Source organism: Strix aluco, chromosome 5, assembly GCF_031877795.1.
Source record: "Strix aluco isolate bStrAlu1 chromosome 5, bStrAlu1.hap1, whole genome shotgun sequence".
In the NCBI taxonomy this organism is placed as follows: domain Eukaryota; kingdom Metazoa; phylum Chordata; class Aves; order Strigiformes; family Strigidae; genus Strix; species Strix aluco.
The window spans coordinates 87483541-87509904 of record NC_133935.1 but is presented as its reverse complement, the minus strand read 5'-3'; the positions used below and the strand labels follow the sequence as shown (position 1 = coordinate 87509904).

Genomic DNA, 26364 nt, shown 5'->3' with positions numbered 1-26364 from the left:
TTCTCCCTCGCCTTGCGGTTCCTCTCCTGAGCTGCTTCAGTGCTCGATGTTAAGCTGAGCCTTTTCAGAGGCAAGATGGATCCTAATACACGTGGAAAATGAGCCCGTTCCCCTCAACGCTTCCGTTACCCCATTATTCCTCTGGCTCTTGGTGTGTCTCTCCCATGGGGAAGGAGGAGGGGGCTGAGCCTGCAGTCCTGCGTCTCCCTGAGCCCACCTTCCTCTCTCTTTCCTTCCTGTGTGGGCTTCAAAGTCGGGCTTAACACAGAGCAAAGCTGAGTTCTGATCTACGGGCGAGCTGGGAAAGCCGCCATCTTCCGCCCCTGCTGAGGGGAGAAGCTGGGGGCTGAATGGGAAACCCCTCTCCAGAGAGCGGCGGTGTGGGAAACCGAAGTTTTTAGGTTTTATTAATCTAACTCTATACAAAAACATCCTGTACATAATGTTCTTGCATTCTTTTATTAAAAAAAAAAACAACAAAGAGGACAACCCTGTCCTCCACATGAAGAGGTTGGGTATCTTACAAAGGTCGTTAATGCGGCATTTCTCTGGGAGCGTCTTTGTCAGAGCTGCCATAAATAAGACTTTTTTTTTTTTTTTTTTTTTTGTTCCTGCATCCTGTTTTCTGGCTACTTCCAGGTGCTGGAATGCACTCGAGCAGTGAAATGGTACAAGAGGCAACAGGGGCGACTTGAAATGTAGTGCAGAGCGACTGCCGCAGGCTGAAAACATACCCCCGCCTCGCGGCCTGTGTACTGTAGGTACAGCAACAGCCACCTGGAAAGTGCCTTTATTACCATGGACTTGCATCGCTCCTAAACTTCAAGTAAACAGCTTTTTTATTTTCCTATTTCTTCCAATGTCAGCTGCACTACTCACTTGAAAACACTCCAATAATTTAAAACCGTGTAACGTTAAAATAATCTCTGTCCTATATGCAACTTGAGGGCAGGGAGTAAACCCCCGCGAGGAATTGCGTTAGCCATCTTTAAATTATTTCTATATACAGAACTAGAGTCAACCTTCCCCTGCCGCTTCTCCACACCCAGCTCCTGGGGTGCAGCACCCAAAACCCACCAGGCTGTCGGGGCTGTGGCCTGCAGAGGCCCAGGAGGCCCAAACCAGGGCTCCAGGGAGGAGCCGCGCCACAGCTTTGCTTCATCACCTGCAACACAGAGAGGTGGCTCCAGGTTACTGCTCCGCTCCCCTCCCTGCTGCGGGCAGCACCAGCTCCTTGCAGAGCTTCCCCGCAGACAAGCCAAGAGCTGCTCCTGGCCTTTCTTTTATTTTTTTGGGGGGGGAAGGGGTAGATTCCAAACTCCCCACTTACCAGTAGCTTCTTCGAAAGGGAGCAGCCGCTTTCTGCATCGTCTCAAGGAACGTGTTGACGTTGGCCACGAGGATTCCTTTGCTTTCAAGGACCTCCCTGCTGATGCTGGGCTTTTCTGCAAAGGAAGGAGCGGCACCGTAAGTCCAACAAGCAAAAAGGAATTTGTTCTGCAACCTACAGAAAATATCCCCAAATCCCACTGCAGTTACTGTTTTGCAAATGTGAGCAGATTGATAGTGCCGCTTGGCAAACAGCAAGGTCAGAATTAAGGGGGTGACCTAAAGCCATCCACAAGCTCGCAAAACTGCCAGAATTTAGCAGATGGCTAAAAATTTATTCATTTTGCCTTTTGCTGAAATGAATCAGCTTGCACCTGACCCACACCTCACATAAGTGATTCTAGCAGAAATGGGAGGGAAAATGGGGTGTTTCTGGTCCTTCCTTCACCGCCTCCCAGGCTAATCCAAGACGGTGCTTTTGGGGGGGTTGAGGACACCAGCCCAGAGCCCGGCCGTACCTGTGAGATACACAGCGAACCTGGCGCTGACGTGCTGAACCTGCAGGTTCAACAAGCACCTGACGTACTCGGCTTTAGGGGACCCCCCGGCGTCGCAGGCGTGGTAGTGCAGCACCTCGATGAGATCAGCTCCTTGGCCCGATTTGAGGATCAAATGCTTCTTGTGGGCGTTAGTGTCCACCCTGCTGGGAGAGGGGAAAGATGAAACGGTGAGGGGCTTCCCCCCACTACCTCTCTCCCCTCCCCGGGTACGACAGGACCTGCCTTTCCCCCATCTGTGGTTCTTCCAGCCTCGTGGGGGCTTTTGCACTTGCTACCCGGCACTAAACGGAGATGGCAGAAGCGTCACTGTACGCACGCAGCAGGAAAACAGCTCCCAGGCAGCTCCGACAGACTGGGCGTACTGGTTCTGGCTGGGGGAAGACTTAATTTAGCTGGTATGGGGCTGTGTTTTGGATTTGTGCTGGAAACAGTGTGGATAACGCAGGGATGTTTTAGTTATCACTGAGCAGCTCTTACACAGTGCCAAGGCCTTTTCTGCTCCTCACCCCACCCCACCAGCGAGTGGCTGGGGGTGCACAAGGAGTTGGGAGGGGGCACAGCCGGGACAGCTGACCCCAACTGACCCAAGGGATGTCCCAGCCCATACGGCGTCATGCTCAGCCTGTAGAACTGGGGGAAAAAGAAGGAAAGGGGGGGACGTTCAGAGTGATGGCGTTTGTCTTCCCAAGTTGCCGTTACGCGTGATGGAGCCCTGATGTCCTGGAGGTGGCTGAGCGCCCGCCTGCCCATGGGAAGTGGGGAATGAATCCCTTGTTTTGCTTTGCTTTTGCTTTACCTATCAAACTGTTTTGATCTCAAGCCACAAGTTTTCTCACTTTTACCCTTCCAATTCTCTCCCCCATCCCCCTGGGGCGGGAAGTGAGCGAGCAGCTGTGTGGGGCTCAGTTGTCATCTGAGTTTAAACCACGACACAGGGGCTCATGCTCCCACCACACTGACATCACAGGATGCTACGTGAGGGCCAGCGATGGAGCACAAGATGCTCCACAGCGGCGTCCGCTGATGAGGTTGAGCCCTTGTCTCACAGACTATGATGAAACACCCAACCCTGAGCTTCTGCAATACCTCGCCGCTTGAGGACTGAAAACCAGGTCTTCAGAACAATTACTTTGTGCTATCACTGCAGATAAAGGCTGAGCGTGGTGAGGATCTGAGATTTCTCCCCATTTGGTGTAGCATTTTCTGCTCAGAGAGAATCAACCAGTTTCCTCTTTGTTCGCAGGTCGTTACTAGAAAGCTGTCCTTTCTGGCCTGTAATCTGGCACTAACAAAGGCAGCCTGCCCCATAAAAACCTCCCTCTCTGAGTGGAAATGTGATAAAAGTAGGACATTTCAGTGGATAGTATTCACTGTCTTACTTCTCTTTTTCAAATTGCATCATTTAAATACATGTTGTTGCAAATAACCTACAGTAAGTAGCAAATAGCAACAGAAGTAGTTCTGCTTTTCCCACCAGGGTTTGATTTTACACACTCCCCATGACACCCCGGTTCTTCTCCACGTTACAAGCTCAGAGCTCCTCATCACTCCCCCAAATCCCACATGTGATGGGACAGAAAAAGAAACAGCAAAGAGACAACAGGGCAGAGAGAAGCCCAGGAAGTACCCCAAAGCTAAGGGCGGGGGTGTGTGCAGGAGCTGGGGTGAGCTGGTGGGGAGGGAGCTCACTTTGCAGAGGCAGCTTTTGGAATGTGCAGCTCCTCAAATTAAATTTGTGCCTTTTCTGAAGCCCCTTGCAGGCTGTAACGCTCACAAATGGCGTCTCTGCCAAAGAGAGGGGGGAACTGCCTTATGGAGATACAGCGGGGTGCAAGAAGCAGCTGCCAGAGCTCTGCCTCATCCAGGATCACGTGCAAGACACAACGTTTCAGGCCATCTGATCCTCTCCAGGTCCCACGTCCTGCTGCTCCATCTCATATAGGTATTAAAAAAAAAAAAAAAAAAAAAAAAAAATCTATCGCACTTTATTTGCTAGCTCTAGCAATGCTAGCTCTAGCAATTCCAGCAATTCCAGACTTGAGGCACATGGTCTCTCACCGGTAAGGGAAGTTCTTATTTAAACAAAACTCTTCAAACTTGTGTTGTAAGAGGCCAACACCCAACCAGAGGCACCTAACTTGCCCCGTGTCCCTGTACTGACTGGACACCCCACTCCACCACACGGGTGCGTTGAGGACAGCAGGGGTGACACGGGTGCCACCACAGAGCCGTTACCTGATGTCTGCTCTAAGCTTCTTGCTCTCCTTGTAGTGAAGGAGCCACTTCCACCTCCCGCTTCTGTTCAGTTTCTCCAGCACCTTCACCACCTCTTTCAGTTGGCCTGGGGAGACAGCAAGTGCCAGACGGTGACCGAGGGCGGAAGGGGTGTCTGGGGGGGGTCTCTGGCCCAAGCCTGGCTCAAAGTTGGGCCACCTGAGGTTGCTCAGGGCTTTGTCTAAGTGAGGTTTGAATATCTCCAAGGCTGGAGACTCACAACCTGGGTTGTGAAACTGGAATCCTGTACTGGCGTTTGAACACATTTGCTGTGATTTTTTTCCCCCCAATATCTAAAAGGATAAGTGCAACTTGTCCCCGTCACCTCTTGTCCCATCACGACGCATCTGCAGGAGGAGTGTGGATCAGTTTTCTCTGCCCCTTCCTAATGGGGCTGAAGAAAGCACCAAGGTCTCCCCTTTGCTCTCCCTTCTCCAGGCTGAACATCCTTGTACAACTCCTGCTCCAGCCCCTGATCATCTTCACAGAATCCCAGAATCATCTCAGTTGGAAAAGACCTTGAAGATCCTCCAGTCCAACCATGAACCTCACCCTGACCGTTCCCAACTCCACCAGATCCCTCAGCGCTGGGTCAACCCGACTCTTCAACCCCTCCAGGGATGGGGACTCCCCCCCTGCCCTGGGCAGCCCATTCCAACGCCCAACAACCCCTTCTGCAAAGAAATCCTTCCTAAGAGCCAGTCTGACCCTGCCCTGGCGCAGCTTAAGGCCATTCCCTCTTGGCCTGCCGCTGGTTCCTTGGCTCAAGAGACTCATCCCCCCTCTCTGCACCCTCCTTTCAGGCAGTTGCAGAGGGCCAGGAGGTCTCCCCTCAGCCTCCTCTTCTCCACACTAAACCCCCCCAGTTCCCTCAGCCGCTCCCCATCACACCTGTGCTCCAGACCCTGCACCAGCTCCGTTGCCCTTCTCTGGACACGCTCGAGTCATTCAATGGCCTTTTTGGAGGGAGGGGCCCAAAACTGAACCCACTCATCAAGGGGCAGCCTCACCAGTGCCAAGCACAGGGGTAAGATCCCTTCCCTGTCCCTGTTGGCCACGCTAGTGCTGATATAAGCCAGGATGTCACTGGCCTTCTTGGCCACCTGGGCACACTGCTGGCTCCTGCTCAGCCGGCTGGCAATCAACCCCCCCAGGTCATCTTGGTTGTCCTCGCTGTATTTAGATGGTTTTGGGAGCCCTGACCTGGACCCACAATCCGGATGGGGTCTGAGGTGTCAACCAGAGGGCAAGAATTGCCACTCCTAAAGCAGGAGCAGAGGACACTGACAGCAACTTTTCAGAAGGTGTCAGCAAACCAGTGGACAAGGCCGGGAGCCGACACGGCATGCTTGCATCCAAGCAAGAGGCCGCAGCGAGACTCACCCAGCGTTACCGTTTCCAACACCTCGCTGTCCGACACCACGAAGCCACCGGTATGAAACAGCTCCTGGTATGTGCGACCTGTTATATCTTCGGGGCTGTCCACTCCGGCGAACACCACATTCGGAGAGTGCTTTAGCTTCAGCAAGCACGGGACCTGCTCAGGGCAGACATACTTTTGCACACACAGCTGTGTTTCAACAGCATTTCCACCTCTCCACAGCTCACACCCGTTCCCAGGAGAGCTGGGGAGCCCATCCTGTCCTCATCTGCATCACCCCAACACTCGTGTCTCTACAGACCAACCCCAAAGCCATGGATGGTGATACAGGGAGCTACAGGTAGCTCAAGTCTGCTGCACTATTCACTGCAGCCCACGAGCCAAAGCCTGGCTAAACTGCTGCTTTACACAAGATAAGCCCAGCCTGACGCCTTTGAGCTGGGCTACTCACATTATTTAGTGATTAAAAATGGGAGACAGACGGAAAGCAGAACTGACAGGCTTCATGTTTTTGAACTATTTGTTTTTAACAGCTCTTCGTGAAGCACTGTTCTTTCAGTGGAGAGAACAGTGTATCTGCAGAGACTGACAATTAAATCTGCAGCTATATATAGCGTAAAATTAAAAAACCCCTTTAAAACAGATCCTGATATTAAAAAATAGTGCTGGTAGAACAAAAAAAAAGGACAGACTCAGGCCTTACATTGTGGATGTGTGAGGAAATGTCCTCGTTCCTGATGACGACGAGCAGCCGGTCAGTGTCCAGGCGTTCCACTTCGCAGAAGCTCAGAGGTTCGATCTCCACGCGGCCGTCTGTCTTCAGCAAGGTCTGAAACACAAATCGTGTAAGGAGTTTTGTATGGACAATACCTTCCCAGCACACACGTGCCTGGGGACGAGGACAGAGGAACGAGACAACGACCCCAACCAGGTGTCAAGGGCACCCTACAGTGTCCGGTTGCCAAAGGCACCGTGTGCTCCAGGCTGGGGCTCCAGCCAGCGATGGAGGAAGCAGCCATTTACCTTTATTGGCAAAAACCTTTGAGAAAACCCCCTTGAGCATCTCACCATACCATGCATTGGGCTTCTTTGCTATTTCAGAGCAGCGAATCCTCCCATGCAATCATCCTCCCCGAGCTTCCAACCCATCACCAAGAGCTCAAGCAAAAGCTACTTTGTGGGGGTTGAGTTTGGGCTGCTCCTGCATGATCTGTTTTGGCCTGGGGGATGTTCAAGTGATAGGACAAGAAGAAACGGCCTCAAGTTGCACCAGGGGAGGTTTAGATTGGATATTAGGGAAAATTTATTCATTGAAAGGGTTGTCAAGCACTGGAACAGGCTGCCCAGGGAAGGGGTGGAGTTACCATCCTTAGAGGTATTTAAAAGACGCACAGACGTGGCGCTGAGGGACATGGGTTAGTGGTGGGCTTGGCAGTGTTGGCTTAATGGTTGGATTTGATGATCTTAAAGGCCTTTTCCAACCAAAATGATTCTATGATTCTAATTTCTGCTGGTGGGAGCCAAGATGAAATGGCAAGAGGTGGCTCCTGGCTTAAGGAAACCAAATGCCACCCATGTTGGGTTGAGCAAGCTTGCCCTGCGCTGGCTCCTGCTGCCCTCAGCTCTCACCCCAGGGCCACCCGTCCCCGTCCAGGTTGGCGGGACCGGCTGTTACCTTCACTCTTGCAAAGAAAGGGTCCTTGCCCGTCTCCACCAGGTAGAACATGCCGGCGGGGCCGCAGGCCTCCTCAGCCACGCTGTGCAGGCGGAAACGCAGCGTGCTGCACAGCTCCGCGATCATCTCCTCGAAGGCGGCCATCCTCCCCGGGAGGGACGCACGCGTCCGCTCGCTCGCAGCCTCCCCATCCGCCGGCACCGGCCCTGCGCCCCGGCTCCCCACATCAGCCCTGCTCAGCATCACCCTGTTCAACTCGGCATACTTGTCGAGGATAACGGCGATGTCCCCCTGCAAGTCCTTTAGCTTATTTTTGTACTTGAGCTGGCTGAGGTGGAAGGGAGCCATGCGGCCCCAGCTCGTGGTCTGGGCCCTGCTCCTCTCGTTGCAGAGTGTGTCCTGCCATGAGCTACACGGGTCCCCACGCCAGCTGCTTCGCTGGTGCTGGCTGAGCCCGCTCGGCCGTGGGTCTGAGGGCAGGATCGTCACCTGCAAAGGGCTCCTGCTCTGCAGGGAGAGCAGGTCAGGAGTTTCTCGCACAAGCAATGTCTCAGACATCACCTGGGGAGAAAAGTCTTGTGGAAAGATGCTTTTGGAGGTAGAAAAGGGTGGTTTCCCATTCCTTAGGATTTGTTTTAGCTTATAATGGAAACGGAGACATTCCATGTCCAAAGTGTGCTGTGTGATTTCCTCAAAACCCCTCCAAGTCCCCATCAGTGACCTTAACAAATGAGACTGCCCAGCACAGTGGCTGTGCCCCTTGGAAGGCTGCGAATTTCCCATCCTCTCCTGGCACTTTTTGGTGACCAAGAAGTTCTGGTAGACCCTGGCGACCCCCTGGCTGTCCCTAATATTGACGTACAGTGGAACGTGCCCGCCGCTGGTTTCCCTTGGGCCAATGGGCCAGCCCGGCTCAGCCCATGAGCAGCCCACCGAGCCCCAATCCTCACTGCACCCCTCCACGTGCACTGAGCTCGCAGAGGAGGAGTCGCAGTTAGTCCTTGTGCCTGCAGCATCCCTGGATCTCGTGCTGTAGGAACCCCCGGCTGTAAGCAGGGACCGTGAAGTCCCCCCAAAATATTCCTGGTTTGAGTCGCTGGAGAAAGTCTCAAACAGATCTTCAGAGGTCAAGCCCATGTGTCTGTCTTTGCTGGGGAGCTGCTTTGCTCTCGGGAGCACGTCTGAAAGATCCTCAGCGTTGCTAAGCTCCAGGCTTTCTCCATCAAGCCTCCCGTGCGTGTGTAACGGCCACGTTGGGAAGGGGAGAGCGGGGATTTCTCCCTCTCCCACCTCCATGCCAGCACCGTGCAGATCAGCAAACGCGTCGGATGCCTTGGCCTCACCATGGTTGCACACAGACTGGGGCTTGCACAGTGACACGAGCAACTCCCCCGCTGAAAAAGATGCAGGACTGGCGAGAGGGCTGCTGCTTCCTCCTTCTGAACCTTCCTGCATGATGGGTTCCTTCTCATAGCTCCCCACCCCGTCTGCTGCTTGTTCCTCAGGACTGGCACACCTGGAGCAGGTGCCTGGTGGCAGCTGTCCCACGCAGTAGGACCTTGGGGCACCATCCAGAGCCAAGTTCACGCTGGGGGAGCACGTTTTGGGGTGCACGGTGAGGACCGAGTCTGGCTCGATGCTGTGCAGACCTGCCTTGTGGTTGTGTGGAGGAGAAAGAGGCAGCGAGCTCGGGTTACCTGGCACGAGCACAGCCACAGGGGAGCTCTCCGCTGGCTCTGCACGGCACAGACCCGTGTCTTTTTTCACCTCTTCTGCATATCTGGTCTTTAAGGAGCTGCCTGGGCTCTCAGCAGCCACACTCACTTCTGCAGCAGCTGCCTGCTTGCGGGGCTTCCCGTGTTGGCACAGGACTGGCCCCTGCTTGCTTTGCTTCAACGAGTGGTGGGGGGGGTCTGTGTCTTCGCCATGGGGGAGAGGGTCCTGCTCAGGGGGAGAAGCAGGAGCTGAGCCTCCACAGGCAGGTGAGGACAGGCCGTTTGCAGACCTTTGCTGCTGCCTGGGGGGCTCTTTCATGGCAGACATCCCCTCTCTCACCGAGGAGGAGGGCTCTGATTCCAGGAGGTGATGAAGAGAGGTCTCTGGCTCCTGCAGTGCGTTAGCCACCATCACTGTGTTTGTTTTGTCGCTCCCGAGGCACACATCACCACTCTCCTCAGCTTCAGAGTCACCTGCTAAGGTGCTAGAGTCAAAGGTAAAGCCCCGGCCATCACCTTCTCCCAAGGACTCATCCAGCACACCTGGGTAGTTGGCAGAAGGGCCGCTACGCTGTTCTTCTACCAAAACCTTGTTCCCTTCTGGGTTTGATTCATCAGTGCTCAGCAAAGCGAGGTCAGCACAAACATCGCCTCCACACCTTTGGGAAAGGCAGCTGCTCCCTCCCAAGCCGCTCTGTGATGGAGACTGGATGCTTGCCGTGGCCTCCCGGTCCTCTGGAGCAGCCCCAGGATCTGTTGCTTCATCCAGAGACATGAGGAAGACAGAGCTGGAGTCAGGCAACAAAGTTAGCGACAGTCCCTGGGTACACAGTGACTCGAGGTGAGCTGTGCTGCCAGTTTTGCTCCCAGCAGGCGCCTGCTTTTCTGCAGAGGGCGCACGATCATCGTCTTTCTGCTCTAAGCCATCCCCGAGTGTCTCTCCAGCAGGTCCCAAGTCGCCTGTGATGCTGTCTGGCTGCACCCCACAGACAAGGCTGGGAGCAGATGGTAACAGCAGCATCAACTCGCTGTCATGGGGTGAACCCACATCGGCTGGACTGGCCAAACCAACACTGTTTGTCTCCGCACCTGAGGTGGCCAGAGCCTCCCAGGGCTCTTGCAGTGTGGCCAGGCTTGGTGCCACCTCACCAGGAAGCCCCTGAGGGCCCGTTCCAGTCCCATCTGACAGCACTGGTGTTGATCTGCCTGGGCGGGGGGATGTTACGGTAGTGGGGCTGGGCACAGGGCCGTCTCTGGGAATGCCAAAGTGCTTCAGACATATGAAATTCACTCGCTTCTGCTCACTGCGTTCATGCTCCGTGTCGGCATCACCACCTTCAGAAAATTCTATACCAACAGGCCGCAGGACTGTGCTTTCATATTCAGAGTCCTCTTTCTCTTTTTTCCCCTCCTCCACCTCTTCCTCCTCTTTTTTTGGATGTCTGAAGGGATGTTGTGATTCCCTGCCTTCCCCACCGGCTCCATCAGGCTTTGCACTTTTGGGACTCGCTTCTAAGGACATCGAATCACAGGCACGTTGTGGTCCATCGCTGGTGGCCCAGCTGCCATCCACAACTTCCATACAGTGCCCAGCGTCTCTCATGCTCTTCCCATCCTCGGGAGGGCCGGGGCCACCCGCTGACCCTGCTGCCCACCCGCTCTTCTCCTGCTCTCTGCGTCCACCCAGCGCACTCAGTGCATCGCTCCAGGGAGATGTACTGGAATTTGGGGTTTGGCTGCACAGGTTTTCCCTGCCCAGTGCAGCTCGGGGCTTGCTGGCATCGCCGAGCTCAACGGAAGGGCTGGGGGTCATCGTAGTGTCCGACAGTCCCTCCCTGGGCAGCTCCTCCTGAAACAAAACAATTCAGAGGTTAATCTTCAAGGGAGGCAAATACAGGATCCGAGACACCCGCGCAGGAGGACATGGATATTTTAAATGCTCAAACTTTGCGAGTATAACCACTCCAACAGCACCTGAGGACATTCATTTGAGTTTGTCTCATAAAATAAGTCCAGGTTGAATCCTGACCCCACGTGAGCCACTACCATCCCCACTGCAGCCAGCAAGCAGAGTCCCACAGACAGCCAGGGAAAAGTTTTGAAACTTTCTATCTTCTTTACACCATGAAATGGCTTAAAAATAGACCAAACTGTGCCGGGGTCATCAGCCAGTGCCCAGAAGTAATATGTGCAAGCAGCATCCTCTTATCTCTCCTGAGTTTATCTGTCCAAGCAAGCTATATGGAGACTACGGACAGTGACTCCACATTTCCCCCCAGAACACTTCTGCCTGCTCCACAGCACCGAGCCCAGGTGGTAAAAAACACTGGGATATTTTTTATTTCATGCAAAACAGTTGCAGCCCTATGGTAGCTGCCTGTTTGTCTAGAGGGGAAGTTTGAGGGGAATTATTTTAGTTCAAGAATTCAGGCTTGAAAAATGTCAGCAGACACCCATGTTTTGTATTTACCCAAGTACCTCTGCTCCTGACCATCTGCAGACCATAGAAACTGTAAAAATTAATTTAAAAAACCCTACCCAGAATGGAATATTAACTAACTTCACCAGAAGGCCGAGGGAAATGTTGCAAAAGCACGGCACTGCCATCTGTGTGGGGGAAATCTCTCCAAGCCAGCAAACCTCAGCTCTCCCAAACGAGCGGAGGAGAGGCTGCGCCGTGTCCCCTGACACGTCTGGACTGCTGCGACTGCGGGCAGGCAAAGGCAGCTTCCCACAGGAGACAGGCAGGCTTTTGAGTCCTGGTCTGGGGTGTTTGTGGTTCCTCTCTTCCCTCAGTTAAGCGCAGCTCTGAGACCTAATCCGAGCTCACACAGCTTGCAGCTGAAACCAGGAAGAGATGCCGAGCTCCAGACTTTAATTGCTCTAGTTCTTTGGGATTCCTCCCCCTTGGAGAGCACCCAAGTGGAGACCCTGCTCCCTTGGACAGGGCTTGAGGCAGAGCCTGGGGATTCCAGCTCAGTCCAAGAGGATATCCAAACCCAGACTGAGGCCTGAAAGCTGCTTTTTTATGGTGACTCTGAGCACATCTGTGTGGCAGTCACTTGGGGCAGCTAAATTCTGGGGGACATTCCTCTGTCCTGCTTTGGGGACCCCCACTGAGAGAGAGCCCACAAGCATGTCTGCTCCACTCCTCTCAAAATATCCTACTCCTATAAGTGCAAAAAGCGTTGTGTGCCTTGTAGACTCTTATCCCCCAAACTCCAAGCTCTTACCGCAGTGATGGTCGAGACATCACGCACACGATCCGCAGGAATGACTGCCAGCTGCTTGTCTTTCACAGCCAGGCTCTCATCAGTGAGGGAAAGGCTCTCAGGACAGCTTGTGGAGGAAGGCTCCTCCTCCCCACAGGACAGCTCCCCTGAAGAGGACGATACCGTACTATAGACAACACCAGGACTCCCATCAGCGTCAGTCTGAGAGTCTGCAGGGCTCTCCTCTGGGTGGAAAACTCCCTGGCAATGTGTGCTGCGATCCAGAGAGCTGCTGGGAGTCTGGTCAGGGTCTGACCAAGAGTCTGCAGGGCACGTCTCCAACTCAAACCAATCCTCACCATCATCACTCAGCTCGAGGAAGTCCCCAGTGCTGTGTATTGAGACGTACTTCTTGGGGTTGCTGTGCTGCACCACCTTCCTCATGTTGCTCAGGAGCTTGCTGGGTTTGCTGTAGAAGAGAGCCATCCACATATGAAATATCAGCTTCACATCTTCCATGTCGTGGGGCAGATCAGGGTCCCAGGGCCTGGAAGGGAAAGCAAACAGCCTGAAATATCTTCATCCTCCCTCCAGTTGACTAGCACAAGGTAACTCAGCTCCTGGTTCCCCACAGTGCTGAGCCCCAGTGCCAGGCAGCTGCAAATGCCCAGCTGCAGACACAGATCACTTGACGTGATTTCCAGCTTGCTGAAAAAAAAAAAAAAAAAAGAAACTCACAGCCAAGGAGGATGTCGGTTCATGGCTCTAGGTACCAATTCTAGCTGCAGAGCCAAGGGAATCATAGAATGGTTTGGGTTGGGAGGGACCTTTAAAGACCATCTAGTCCTATCTCCCCCTGCCATTGGGGAAGATGCCAGGGACACCTTCCACTAGCCCAGGTTGCCCAAAGCCCCGTCCAACCTGGCCTTGAACCCTTCCAGGGAGGGGGCAGCCACAGCTTCTCTGGGCAACCTGTGCCAGGGCCTCACCACCTTCACAGGGAACAATTTCTTCCTTAGATCTCATCTAAATCTCCCCTCTTTCAGTTTAAAACCGTTCCCCCTGGTCCTATCCCTACACCCCTGATCAAGAGTCCCTCCCCCCTTTCCTGTAGCCCCTTTCAGTCCTGGGAGGCCGCTCTAAGGTCTCCCCGGAGCCTTCTCTTCTCCAGCTGAACCCCCCCAACTCTCTCAGCCTGTCCTCACAGGGGGGTGCTCCAGCCCCCCGAGCATCTTCGTGGCCTCCTCTGGCCCCGCTCGAGCAGGTCCGTGTCCTTCTGATGTTGGTGCCCCCAGAGCTGGACCCAGCACTGCAGGGGGGTCTCCTGAGAGCGGAGCAGAGGGGGAGAATCCCCCCCCTCGCCCTGCTGCCCACACTGCTCTGGGTGCAGCCCAGCACATGGGTGGCTTTCTGGGCTGGCCATGCACATTGCTGGCTCATGTCCAGTTTGTCACCCACCAGTATCCACAAGTCCTTCTCCACAGGGAAGACACACTGGCTTTAACATAGTAAAACTGGGCATCTGAACATGGGGAAAAAGGCAATTATCATGCAAAGCAAAACGAAAAAGAGCAAAGCCCCTTCCAAAAGCATCTCAGATGTCCAGCAAGAGGCAGACAGCCTTCCAGCCTGACTTACCCATGCAGGGCGCGGATGACAGTTTTCTCCAGGGCATCGTTGGTGTACCTGCTGTCCAGATTGAAGAGATACTCTGCCTCCCAGTGGCACGTCACCTTCATGGACTTGCCGCGGATGTTCACTGTGTGGGACTTGGTGAAATCTTCCTTCTGCCTGGGGGAGAGCAGGCTGCTCCTGCGCCCCATGGCCAAGGCCTGGAAGGCCCGCTGCAGATGGGTACTGTTCTGCTGGTGGCGGAAAGGCAGGACTTTCCCCATCAGGAGTCCTGATTGGGGGTTCCTGGTTCCGTTTCTGAAGGGTACTAGGCCAGGGTAGGGGGCACCTCTGTGATACATGTGTTTCTTGGAGTGTTCAGGCATCTGTGAGGCGTAGGAGTGCTCGGCGGAGATGAAGCAGTGCTTGTTTACCTCGGCAGCTTCTTGAGTCTCTGTTGGGGACAATGCACAGGGTTTTGCAGGGCTGGGGCTGACACTGTTCTTCTTGCTGAAAATCCCAGGGTTTTTCTCCCTGGAAATAGAGACCAAGTCATTTAAGTCTGTTTTTTCATCAGGAGGGAGCTTCTGGTTTGGTGATGCTTTGCTAGTAGAGGTGGCTCCCTTGGCGAGCTTGTCTACCCGGTGGTATTCGTGGTCGGAAGCAACCCGCAAGGATTTGTGTTTGTGATGACTCTGCTGCTCCTTCGCAGAGTTGCTGGAGGAGCTGCAGGACGCAGCGATCACCCTGCTGTCCCTGGGGATAAACGAAGGAATACAAGAACCCAGAGCCAGATCAGCCAGCAAGTTCAAGGCGTGGGACTTGTAGTCGTTCTCCTTCAGATCGAAACCAAGATCAGCAACCCCGCCTGGGTGAGTCTCACTCATTTGGCTATCCGTTCCATGGCGTTGGCTAGAAACTTCGCTTGGGAGGACAGAGAATGGCTCCTTCCACTCTGCGTGAGGAAAACAAAGTCAGAGAATAAACAAAGACTGCACAGCTCTGCCTCGAGAAGGGGTTCAAAGCAGGCTTTCAGTTTGGCAATGTCTCTCCAACGTGGAAATTGAACACTTAAAAAAAAAAAATCATCTCCATGGTCATGTAGGCCATGGCTACTACAAACCAATCCAGAGTTGGGAATCTAAGTGACTTCAGGAAGGGGGTTTATTCTCAGAAATAAAAGGTACTGGATCCAAAGTGACCAAACTCTCTCTTGGCCTCTGTGCACAGAGCAGTTTGGCCACTTAAATACAACCTGAGCTATTTTAGGTGTTCCCTTAATCCTTTTTATTTTGCTTTAAATTTTCTTCTAGTTTGCGTATTTGCAATCTTCACAGATAAACCCTGTCCTATGCTTTCAATAATCCACAGTTCCAAAAAACCCCCAAATCTCTAAAACAGAGAAAAACCACCCATGCCCTCATGCTTCCCACTGCACACCCTCTCAAGAGCAAAACCTGCCCTTCAGCTACAACTCGGAGCACACACAGAAACCTGGGGGCTCCCAAAGGCAGCCAGAGCACAGCAAATAAGTGTTCATTTAGTTTTCAGCATTAAAAATGCCCCTCACATGGCTCAAGGCCCATGTTCGTAAAAACAGTATGAAGTCATTAAACAAGGTTAATGCCTTCTACTAAAACCCAGCACAAAAATCTCTCTTTAAGTAAAACCTTATTAAATCACATCTGTGCTAAAGTCCTACGTGTTACATTTAATTTCCTTGAGAACTGCATAGTAAGGCATATAAATTAAGTATTTCTTACTGCTAAACACTCTTATTTTGCATTTTTGGCAGATCCTGGCATTCAGCAGGACCCATCTGACACCCTGCCTGTGTGAGAGCACCGGCCAGATCCGCTCCAGGAACCCCCATGTGACAAGGGCAACAAGGGGCGGTGTTTGACACACACAGGCTGATGAAAAGTGCCACGTTTCAGGAACACGTGGCAAAAAAAAAAGATCAAGAAGAACGGATAAACCGAGCTGAGGTGGCTAAACCAGTCTCCAGAGCCTCCACCTCCCCCAGGAAGGGGGAAAAGAAGGACCAGAGGCAGATCTGAAAGAGGACATCAAAACACGAGTGTGAGGAAACATGACAAATTAACAGAAAATGACTCTCCTGTTCCATCATTTATTTTGGCACTGTAATACTGGTTCTCAGTTTAACAGCAGACTCCCGGCCAGCACCTGCAAATGCTACACCCAGGGACTGTCCATGCTGCCTCTTAAATCTGCTGCAGTCTGTCTGCAAAGGCTGTGACAATTCAACATTTTTAAAATGACCGGATTTACAACGTAATGGACTAAAAATCTAGGCAGACGCTGGCTACGAGCAGAGGTTATAACGCTCTGTCCTCAACGCGGTTTCTGAGCTCAGCAGCTAAAAATCAAGCTTTTTAAACCATCCAAGCAGTCTGCTGAGGATGCAAACTGAAAGCTCAGGAAGACTCAGAAGAGACCCCATGTGGTTTGTACATTCTGTAACTGTGATCTTCACGATCACCTTCGTGTTTTATGCTACTACACATAACTGGGTGCCCACGGGCTGCGGGGCAGCAGCACTCAGACCCCAAACCTGACCCTCAGCACTAAATGTTGTAAGGCCAATGGTGACCCGACCGTGGTGTTTCACGGCTCAGCTTTTAAAGGAAAGATTTCCACAAGAAACAGCACTCTTACCACTTTCTGCTTGCTTTCTGGCTTGAGGTTTTGATGGGTTGTTAGCCACACTTTTTTGCATCTTACACTTCAGTGGCTTCGTGATGGTTTCAGCGACAGGAACCTTTTTCATGACTGGGGTCTTCAGTGTCTTTGGTCTCTTTCTTTCCAAGCTAGGATCGTCGGGAGCTGAGGTTTCCTTCAGAACAGGCTCAGACTGTGTTTTTTGCACAAATTCTGCAGACAGGACCTCTGCACCTGGGACAGGGAAAAGGGAAAGCGTTTCTTTTGGTTTGAGGCATATTCATATTAGAAAGGAGTAATTGCAAAATATCCAGTTAAGGAATGTGGAAGGACTGCTTTAGAAGTGATTGGCAGCAGCAGAGTACTCTTCAGTGACTTGATTTATGCATCTGATCTTACAAAGGGGTTTCTTACCGATGCAAGTGATCTGTAAGCAGTTATTAAAAATTAAGCATCACTCCTTAAGCTCATTAAAAGCCTGCTTTCCTGACCTATAATATGTGTTCTTGGGGGATAAGCCACGCTAATTCCCACCTGGCACGCTTGCAACCTGAGGGTACTTATCTCAACCTTAGGAAGGCTGAGATTCATCTCAACCCACTTGGAGCGTCATAACAAATCCAGTGGAGGCTTGGGCTGGCTCAAAAGGACAGGGTTGGCCTATCCTCAGCAGTGAGACAGGAGCCTTCAGAGGACAATTTGTGCCACTGAGACACCTGAAATGAGCAGCTCAGGCCAGATACCAGCTTTCAGCAGAGTAAGCTGGGTGTGATCAATCTCACACTTCTCATTTCCTCAAGGCTACAGCAAGAAAATTGACTTTCAGGGGGTCACAATGTGACCATGTAGGGTAGCTGGTTACACAGGCAGCCTGCAACGAGCACGGCTTTGGCAACTGCTCCTTCCCTGAGCCATCGACAGTCTGCAGACAAGGGATGCAATAACCAGGACTTGTCTGATTGCCCTGTGCACAGTCACAAAATCACAGAATCATCTGGGTTGGAAAAGCCCTTGAAGATCCTCCAGTCCAACCATGAACCTCACCCTGACCGTTCCCAACTCCACCAGATCCCTCAGCGCTGGGTCAACCCGACTCTTCAACCCCTCCAGGGATGGGGACTCCCCCCCTGCCCTGGGCAGCCCATTCCAACGCCCAACAACCCCTTCTGCAAAGAAATCCTTCCTAAGAGCCAGTCTGACCCTGCCCTGGCACAGCTTGAAGCCATTCCCTCTTGTTCTGGCGCTGGTTCCTTGGCTCAAGAGACTCATCCCCCCTCTCTGCACCCTCCTTTCAGGGAGTTGCAGAGGGCCATGAGGTCTCCCCTCAGCCTCCTCTTCTCCAGACTAAACCCCCCCCAGTTCCCTCAGCCGCTCCCCATCACACCTGTGCTCCAGACCCTGCACCAGCTCCGTTGCCCTTCTCTGGACACGCTCGAGTCATTCAATGGCCTTTTTGGAGGGAGGGGCCCCAAACTGAACCCACTCATCGAGGGGCGGCCTCACCAGGGCTGAGCACAGGGGTAAGATCCCTTCCCTGTCCCTGCTGGCCACGCTAGTGCTGGTATGAGCCAGGATGCTATTGGCCTTCTTGGCCACCTGGGCACACCGCTGGCTCATTGTCAATCCCCCCCCAGGTCCCTCTCTGACTGGCAGCTCTCCAGCCACTCCTCCCCAAGCCTGTAGCGCTGCTGGGGGTTGTTGTGGCCCAAGGGCAGAACCCGGCATTTGGCCTTAGTGAAACTCCTCCAGTTGGCCTCAGCCCATCGCTCCAGCCTGGCCAGATCTCTCTGCAGAGCCTCCCTACCCTCAAGCAGATCAACACTCCCACCCAATTTGGTGTTGTCTCTCAGTCCGCTGTAAGCAAAGGAAAGCACCAGCATGGACTACGGCACCGGGTTTCAGGCACCTTCACTGAAATGCCCCGTCACAGCCCTGGGGTCATTCCCAGGTTGAACCAGAGACTGTGGAGACATCACCACAAACCTGTGTGGATGTTCTCAGGAGATGTCTGCTTGCTCTGTGCACAGGGGGGTGGTGAGGGGACATGGCTCCTAGAGAACCCTGAGCACCCCAGCTGGATACCCCCGTGAAGCAGGAAGAAATCAGCCCCATTTATATAGCACTTACCTCTTTTCCTTCTATGTGGAAACTGCAAATTGGCTAATTTAAGCATGGGCTCATTGGAACTGGCCTTGAGCCCTGGCTTTTTAGGAAAAGAGAAAGAGATGTTGATTTTCTTCTTCTTGGTTGCTTTCCTGTTTTTGCCACTGTCTCCCATAGGATGCTTTTGCATCTTGAGGGGTGACCATTTCTTCCTGGTCACAACAGCTCGGCTGGATTTCCTCCCGCTCTGCTGCACCCATAGCTTGCTCGCCGAGTTGATGTCTTTTGTGGGCCCTTCATTGCTCTGGTCCAGCCCCACTGTGGGCTCCAGGTTTTCACTTCTGACTTTTCTTGCTGTGTTGGGAGGAACAGGGTCTGGTGGTGCAGCTGAAGAGAAATCCACTTTACAATCAGCCTCCGAATCACAGCAAAGAGACTGAACAGCACCAGCCAAACATCCTAAGGCAGCTGACATTTCCAGAGTATAGCTGCTGGGATCGGAGAGATAACACTGCAGCTGGGAGAAGGACTGCTCTGAGTTGTTTTTGAAGGGATTAGCACATTCATCATCAGTTGGTGAGAGGACAGAGGAAAGGGGAACTTCACTGCTTTGGCCAGAGATGGGCTGTGTATTTTGACCAAGCTTTGCGTATTCCTGGAAGTGCTGTTTGATTCGTATGCTGGTACTGACTGCGTCCCCCCTCGAAGAACTGGCTTTCTGTAAGGCATAGCGAAGCCCAGGCAAAACTGAGGCTGTTTTTAGTGAGATGTCACTATCGTCACCATCTTCCCTATCACCTTTTGGATCGTGCTTTTCAGCTGCGAAAGGAAAATAATAGAATTTTACTCATATTAAAAAAAGATTATATTCCCCCAATCACCTCACCGTTACATGTGAAGAGAACATGAAAGCTATGAAAAAGCCCCAGAAGCCTATCCACAAAAAGCTAGCCCCAGGGGCAACGTCCTGGTTTGATGGATGTTTGTAACTGCTGAAAGTAAAAAAGAATTGCACATGGGAGTCAAAAGTGGATTAAACTAAGATGAAAGACTGCTGTTTTATCAGCTAGCCCCATTCCGCAGGAAATTACATGGTGAGATCGCACACATAGTGGTCTAAGTCCCTTCACTCCAGCAATTCCTGCTAAATCCAACATTTCAGACAGTTGAAGCTCTGAAAATACATGGGTTTTGTTTTGTTTTTTTTAAACCTGTTTAACTTTAGGGTTGTCCACGCAGGGTGTTTCGATTAGCACCATTTTCAGATCACTTGTGTTTCAGATCACCGTTCAGATGCAACTTTCAGCAGCTCCATCTCTACCTGGGTGGATGCACTTCAAATGAGGACACTACTGGAGTGGGATGGGGGTATACAGACTTTCTCAAGCAGATCTGGGGACCGTATCAATAAATAACATGAACCTCTGGGTGATTTTCTAAAGCTGGAGGACTGATCCTACTGAAAACAGTTGGTGTTTCTGCTTCCAGCAGGACCAAGGCCCTACCCTGTACGCTGCACAGTATCGTAAGAGCCTTGGGTTTAGCTCCCAGCAGGGATCAGTGAGTCCCAAGGCTCGAGGGTGCCCACCCTCACATGTGTCACCATGGAAGTAGGCTCTGCTTGGCAGAGCAGTGTCCTCTTGGTGTTTGGAAATGCCTGGAGAGCTGGTGTGATATGCAGAGCCTCTCGGCTGAGCTCCTGCACAAGTCACACTTATCTGGCTTCATCTGCTGAAACCCAGCAGGCTGACGTTGGCGCTTTGCACACACAGGCTTGGCCCATCTGCGTGTTATGATCCGACATTTCTTCCCAGCCAGGCAAAGGCGTTTCTCTTCCCCTCCCAGATGTGAGATTTTCTTCATCTATTGGCCTGGTCTTGCACTGGTAATGCTGGTCCTTGTTACTGGCAAGCCCAGGCGTCCCCACGAGCCTGCTCCCAGCTGCCTGCCTCCGCTGCTGGCTCGGGAACGCTGCGGCACGTCTGCACAGCAGGCTGGTTACGCCTGCCCTACATTCCTCCCAAAGGCTGTCTGGACAGGAAGGGATCAGATTCAGAGGCTGCTTGTTTCGAAACGGGAAACATTATTCATGCTTTGAGTCTGAGCTGAGTGACTTCAAATGTGTCTGTCCTTCACCTTCCTCTTCTCTTTGCATCTCACCCCTGCCATCTTCGGCGACTGTCCCTTTTCAAGCCCAAACCCCTCTGCTTATCTTCATAGAAAAGAGAAACCCTAAAGCAAAAAGGGTTTAAAATCCCAGCGACAAGAGGTCTTGGACCCAGGAGACAGTCAGGGCTGGCTGGGGCAACACCGCTCGCGGAGGCAGAACGGGACAGCATGTGCAGGAGTCCTGCTGGCACCAGAGGGAAAACATCTGGAAGCCATCAACATTCAGATCACAACACGTAACAACACTGAGCGTTTACTCAATGTTATCCTCTTCCCCTGCCTCTTTGCTTCACCACCAGCTGCTCTCTGGCTGCCCAGGCTTTGCCTTCTCTTTAGCATCAACACCAGCCACGGGCAACATCTGCTGCAGCCCCAAACCTTCCCACCAGCCATCTTGCACCATCTTTGCTCGGGGATGTTCCTTACTCCTGGTGCCCTCTCCTGTCTCCACCACCTTCTTCCACAGTTACCCTCTTCAAGCTAAATACCTCCTTGCCCTGTTCTCCTCTCCCCCAACACACAGCCCTCACAGTCAGCCTTTCAGGAATAGATTTGTGGGAGTGTGAGCTCTGCGCAGCTGTGGGAGATTCAATATGTTAAGAGTCAAATCATGTGTTACTGGTAAATGATTAAGAGGCAAGTTGGCATTGGCCTGTCAGCCCTGCACAGCTGTGGGAGATTCAATACTTAAGAGCCAAATTGACATTGGCCAGGCAGCTCAGCCAGAGAGCTCTGTTTGGGGAGCTAAGTGAAGGTGGAGAGCTCTGCCCAGAAGAACTTTGCTTGGTGAGCCAGTCAGGAGTTCTGTCCTGTGCTGGCTTGGAGAAGCGTCAGCTCTACTCTGCACTGGCCTGGAGAAGCAGCAAGGTTTGGAGGAGAAACAGGCCTTCAAAGAGAGATACCAGGTTGTGCTAGTGTGGTGAAGAAAATGGCAGCACCGAGACTGCCTGTGTGGTATGGAACTGTTTGTGGGATAAGAGTGTTGATGACCATCTAGCTGCTGATTTGCTTATCATGAAGTAAGAGCTAAGGTAGCGAGAGCACAAGTATGTACCATTTTAATAATAAAGGATTTTCCTTCTGCACTTCAATGGAGAGTCCGTGCCTCAGTTGCCACAATAGATTCCTCTGCTCTGGAGGGTGTTTTCTGCCTGTTGAGGAGCTGGTCAGCAAGATCTCAATATCTGAGTGGTCAGCTCCCACCTCCAGTCTACTCTCCAGGCGTTCTTTCCTTTCAGCTCACCCAACTTCAGGCATCACAGCAACAACCTGATCCCAGGTTTGACCTGGCACTTGGGATCTTCAGTTTGCCTCAGGAGGAGCCTGTCTCTCTCCTACACCTAGAAAAGAAACTAGAAGAGTTGCTACACTAAGACCAGTAGCATGTCCTTAAAGTTAGGTTGGCTGAATTCAGGCATCAAAGACATTTGCACCCCGTGTTGCCAAGTTGCTGTCATGTCTTCACCCATTTTACAAGACCACTTCATACGTGGATCCTGAAGGAGAAAGTTTATAGCTTAAACACCAAAAATGACAAAGCAATCCATGCTTGGATGTGCCAGTGGGTCCTGCTGGCTCTTCTGCCGATTCATCTTCCGGGGAGGGGAGATGGGTATGTCCTGCGCAGCTCCGTCGGCAACGGCGGCCACGGCTCACACAGAGGCGGACTGAAACACCCGTGTGTGCTGGCATAAACAGTCTTTTGGCTTATCCCTAGGATGACTCAACAAAAAGCAAGCCAGAAGTTCCACAGAGCGAAAGGCCCCTGTTTATACGTTGGCTTGGGGATCTGCAAGGCTAAAAGTATTACTGGTAGGGTGGATGCAGTGAGGTGCGTGGATGAAGCTGTCCAGGGGAGGCAGAGCAGTAACTTTATGTCCACAAGAGGAAATGGTAGTGTGAATATTTCCACACACAGTGCAGCAAAAAGCCAATGCGTACAGAGAAAATTTGAGGCAAATGCAACAGAGGTTGAAGTTCATTCTTATTTCAAGACCTGCAGGTCCCAACTGTGCAATCTGTTTTCTTATTTAGTGCCTCTGTGTTTGTTTTGCATGAAAAGCAGCATGTTTTGGGGCTGCAAACAGCCTGGATTCACCTCCCAGGTCCCAGAGCTGTCACTCACCTTGATGGCAGCAAAGCACCATGCCTCTGCCCAACACCCACCTCCCTCCCTCACTGGACACACACCCTGACCGGTCGTCACCGCTCTGCTACCAGCATTTATGGATCCTGCAGCAGAGAAGTCACACAATACAGCTGAGCCTCCAAACCCTTGCTGCTCTTTAGGGAGCATTTCCCCTTCCCCACTTCTCCCCTCCTTCCCCACACCAGCAGCGACCTTTCATGGAGCCCCTTTCACTTGTTATCTCAGCAGAAAATTCACTTATTTTTTAGGGCAGGCTTTTTTCCTGCTGGCTTAGCAAATCACATGAGCTTTGGGCAGAGTCCAGCAAGTCCCATGTGTCATTTTGCCTCCCTGAGCACGGCTCTGGTGCACCTTTAGGGATGTAAGCCAGGCACTGCAGCAGTCCGACTCCCACGTGCACACACAAGACAGTTCAGGGACTGGATGCTGCTGAAAACTGACTGAGAGGGAGAAAAGTAATTATCTGTCACTCCCATCAACTTCCTGCAAAGGGGCAAGAATGTGCAGTGAATGGGTGAGGCAGGGAACCTGGTTTAGATCAGCTTAAAACACAGCATAGCTAGAGAGTTGGGACTTCTCTCTCCTCTTTTAAAAACACCCTTTGTGCTAAAGCTGTAGGAGGTTCTGAGCAGAGAAATCAGCTCTTCGAGAGGAATGTGTCTGTGAGGATCCTCTGGTGAGGACCCCACACCCAAAACACAGTGTTTGAAGCCAGCAAAAGGAGCCTCCCTACCTCTCAGGCACACCGACCGGGATGAGGTGAACAGAAACAGGGCCAGGAGGCTGCCAGGCTCCTTGGGGTCAAACCCTATGAAAGAAAGCAAGAGGTTTTGTTTAGACTGAAGGCACCCACCGTCCGTCTCTAAAACACAGCAGGATGTTTAAGCACAGATATTGGTTTCTACATAGCCATGTCTTACCATCATCTCGTGCCAAGGCAGAGGACGTGAGGAGGATAAGGACTCCTTGGTCTTGTAAATATTTGATGATTGCCTATAATAAACACATATAAAGTTAGAGCAACCACTCCCTTTCCTCCTTAGCACACTTTTTATCATGCAGAACGACTGTCAACAAGTCCTGACTGTGTGCCAACACTACCAGCTCATTCCCTTTTGAGGAGGACACTGTTCATTTCATGCCACTTGGGTCAACTGGGGCCTGTAACCAAAAGCATTCCATTTATGTTGTTATTCAGCTCTCAAATTCCTCTCATCTGTTCCTTAAAAAATAAATAAGCTCAGCCAAACTAGGTGTAATTAATGAACAAGGTTACTACTTTTAGTGCCTTCAGTTCAAAAGCTCCTGGGCATCTCAGCCAGGAATTGCTTTCCACAGCCCCAGGGGAAGGTTTTCCCAGCAGGAAAAGCAAAGCTGGATACCAGCATCTGTCAAAACACAACCAACTGTTCCAGCCACAAGTCTGACTGAAGTTCAGGCCACGCAGCTTGCTTATTAGCAGCATCAGTATCAATGAATATGTGAAAAAAAATCTGCTGAGTCTAAGAGACGTCTGCAACTTTATCTCAGAGCTGGATGACCGCATGTCTAAAAAGATACGTGCACTTATTGAGGCTTTTCTCATCTTTGGGTGTTGCTTGATGCCTCATCACAGAGCTTGGCTTGGACTGCCTTCCCCTCCATGGGGACACCCCTTTGGATCTCTTTCTTCCATGCAGACACATCTTTTCAGGAAACTTACAGGAACTGAGTAACCCTGGGGCTTCTAATGCTCTGTGGAACGCCACAGATCCTATTCTGTATATTCAGACATAACAGAGGATTGGACTAATGCCCACAGCCTCACTTCTCCAGGACAACAGAACAACTTTGGAAATGCTGAATAATTTCAGTGTAATATTCACTATTCAGAACAGTAGCTCTGTGCTCTGGTTGTCTCAAGCCAGTGGAGCAGAAGGGATAAGAGCCAGCATCTCTGTTGCATAAATCCAGCTCAATGAAATAGCTGTGGTTTCTCATGGACAGGATGATTTTCAGGCAGGTGAGGAGGAAAGTCAAGCCATAAGGCAGCAGTCACCTCACACAGAGTTGAGAGAGACATCAGTCAGCACCCAGAGGAGTACAACTGGCCTCAGGCAACCCCACCTAGCCCCAGCCACCCCTTCATTTTCACTTGGGCCCTGCACAAGGTGGGCACCTGGCCACTGAAAGGGAAAGGAGACGGAGGGCTTTTTTCATCTGCACCTTAGGGAGCTGCCACCAAAGCAGATTCACTCATGGGCTACTCAACAGCACGCTAAGGGGAAGAAGCACACCCAAAAGGGGCTGTGCCTGCTTCTTCACTGAAATCAGGGAGATATATTCATTCAGTTTGACAGATATATGAGGGTAAGAAAGTTCTAGGGAAATGACATCCTGACAGCTTTCAATACCAAACTGCTCATGGCCACAACTCAAGCATCTCATCTTTGCCGACCCCTCCAGCGAGCCGAGCTCCACTGGGCTTGGCAGGATGTGTATTATAACCCTCAGTGCTGCAAACATGGTGTAATGCACCTGAACATGCAGTTGTCACAGATCCCAGCAAGAAAGGCACTTGGACTCTGTAAAGTAATGATTAAAATATCTTTTATTGGCAAGAATGGGAGAAGAAAAAAGGGATAGCATCTGTAAGCTTATGTCCCCTCAGGTATCCCTGCTCACGGCAGGGGGGTTGGAGCTGGATGATCTTTAGGGTCCCTTCCAACCAAAAAATCGTTTTGTGATTCCATGTGCTGGGAACCTCAAGATGAGCTGCAGCACGGACAGATCTGTGCCCCAACCAGAGATCCAACCAATGCTGCGCAGTTCAGGGTTACCTACACGTGAATGGACATTAAGCTTGTCTTTGCTATCCCCTTTTTTTCTTCTCATGTTGTTACCAATAAAAGATAGTTTCATCAATACTTTAGGGAGTCTGAGTGCTTTTCTTACAGGGATCCCCAACGAACACTTGCTGTGGTACGTTGCTTGTGGGAAGCTGCACATCAGCAGGCAGCTCTTCAGCAGTGCAGCAACAACACTTCCAGGCAGTTCATGGGCCTCTGCCAACTTATAGTGAGGGGAGGATGTGCCCAGCCAGCTGTGAGTTCTCGGCTGTGAATTTACAACCCTGAATCTACAGGAAGCATCAGATGTGAGAGAGCAACCAGCAGCAGCAAAGCCAAACCCAACTTGACCACAAATCCCAGTAGAGGTGCAGGTGCTGTGCTCCACAGGGGAGAGGTTTATCCCCTGGAGTCACAAGGAGATGATCACACTGGGAACAAAAAGACCCCAGTGTGCCGGAAAAAAAGCCTGATCAGATAATAGATCGCAAGGGAAATCTCCCATTAAAAAAAAGGATAATTCTCAACATCTGCAGAGCTCCTAGAAGCTCATGAGTATTCAGCAGCGTAAGTATCCAGCTGAGTGGGGGCTATTTTTCAGCCACGAGGGAGAAAGGCAGGCATGTGATGTCTTTTGCTTAGCATTTATCATTTTGGCATTGGGGGTCTTCGCTTC

The 26364-nt window shown here is 51.8% G+C and overlaps 1 protein-coding gene across 3 annotated transcripts in view; it reads right to left on the bottom strand.

Annotated features, from left to right (window-relative positions):
* Positions 1–443: 443 nt before the first annotated feature.
* The window catches only part of TASOR2 (transcription activation suppressor family member 2), a 45914-nt gene continuing 19993 nt past the window's right edge, over positions 444–26364 (bottom strand). The window contains exons 12-25 of one of the 3 annotated variants that reach the window (XM_074828104.1): positions 23781–23853; positions 23594–23668; positions 22878–22943; positions 18567–19361; positions 16437–16673; positions 13785–14712; positions 12168–12693; positions 7220–10783; positions 6248–6373; positions 5547–5700; positions 4125–4230; positions 1848–2029; positions 1331–1445; positions 444–1165 (exon numbers count right to left, since the gene is read on the bottom strand). In XM_074828104.1, coding sequence (XP_074684205.1) covers positions 1162–1165; positions 1331–1445; positions 1848–2029; positions 4125–4230; positions 5547–5700; positions 6248–6373; positions 7220–10783; positions 12168–12693; positions 13785–14712; positions 16437–16673; positions 18567–19361; positions 22878–22943; positions 23594–23668; positions 23781–23853 — 6951 coding nt within the window. In that variant the 3' untranslated portion in view covers positions 444–1161. Of the gene's footprint in view, positions 1166–1326; positions 1446–1847; positions 2033–4124; positions 4231–5546; positions 5701–6247; positions 6374–7219; positions 10784–12167; positions 12694–13784; positions 14713–16436; positions 16674–18566; positions 19362–22877; positions 22944–23593; positions 23669–23780; positions 23854–26364 lie in introns of those variants that run through there. The other 2 variants (XM_074828107.1, XM_074828106.1) reach the window with 2 other exon arrangements.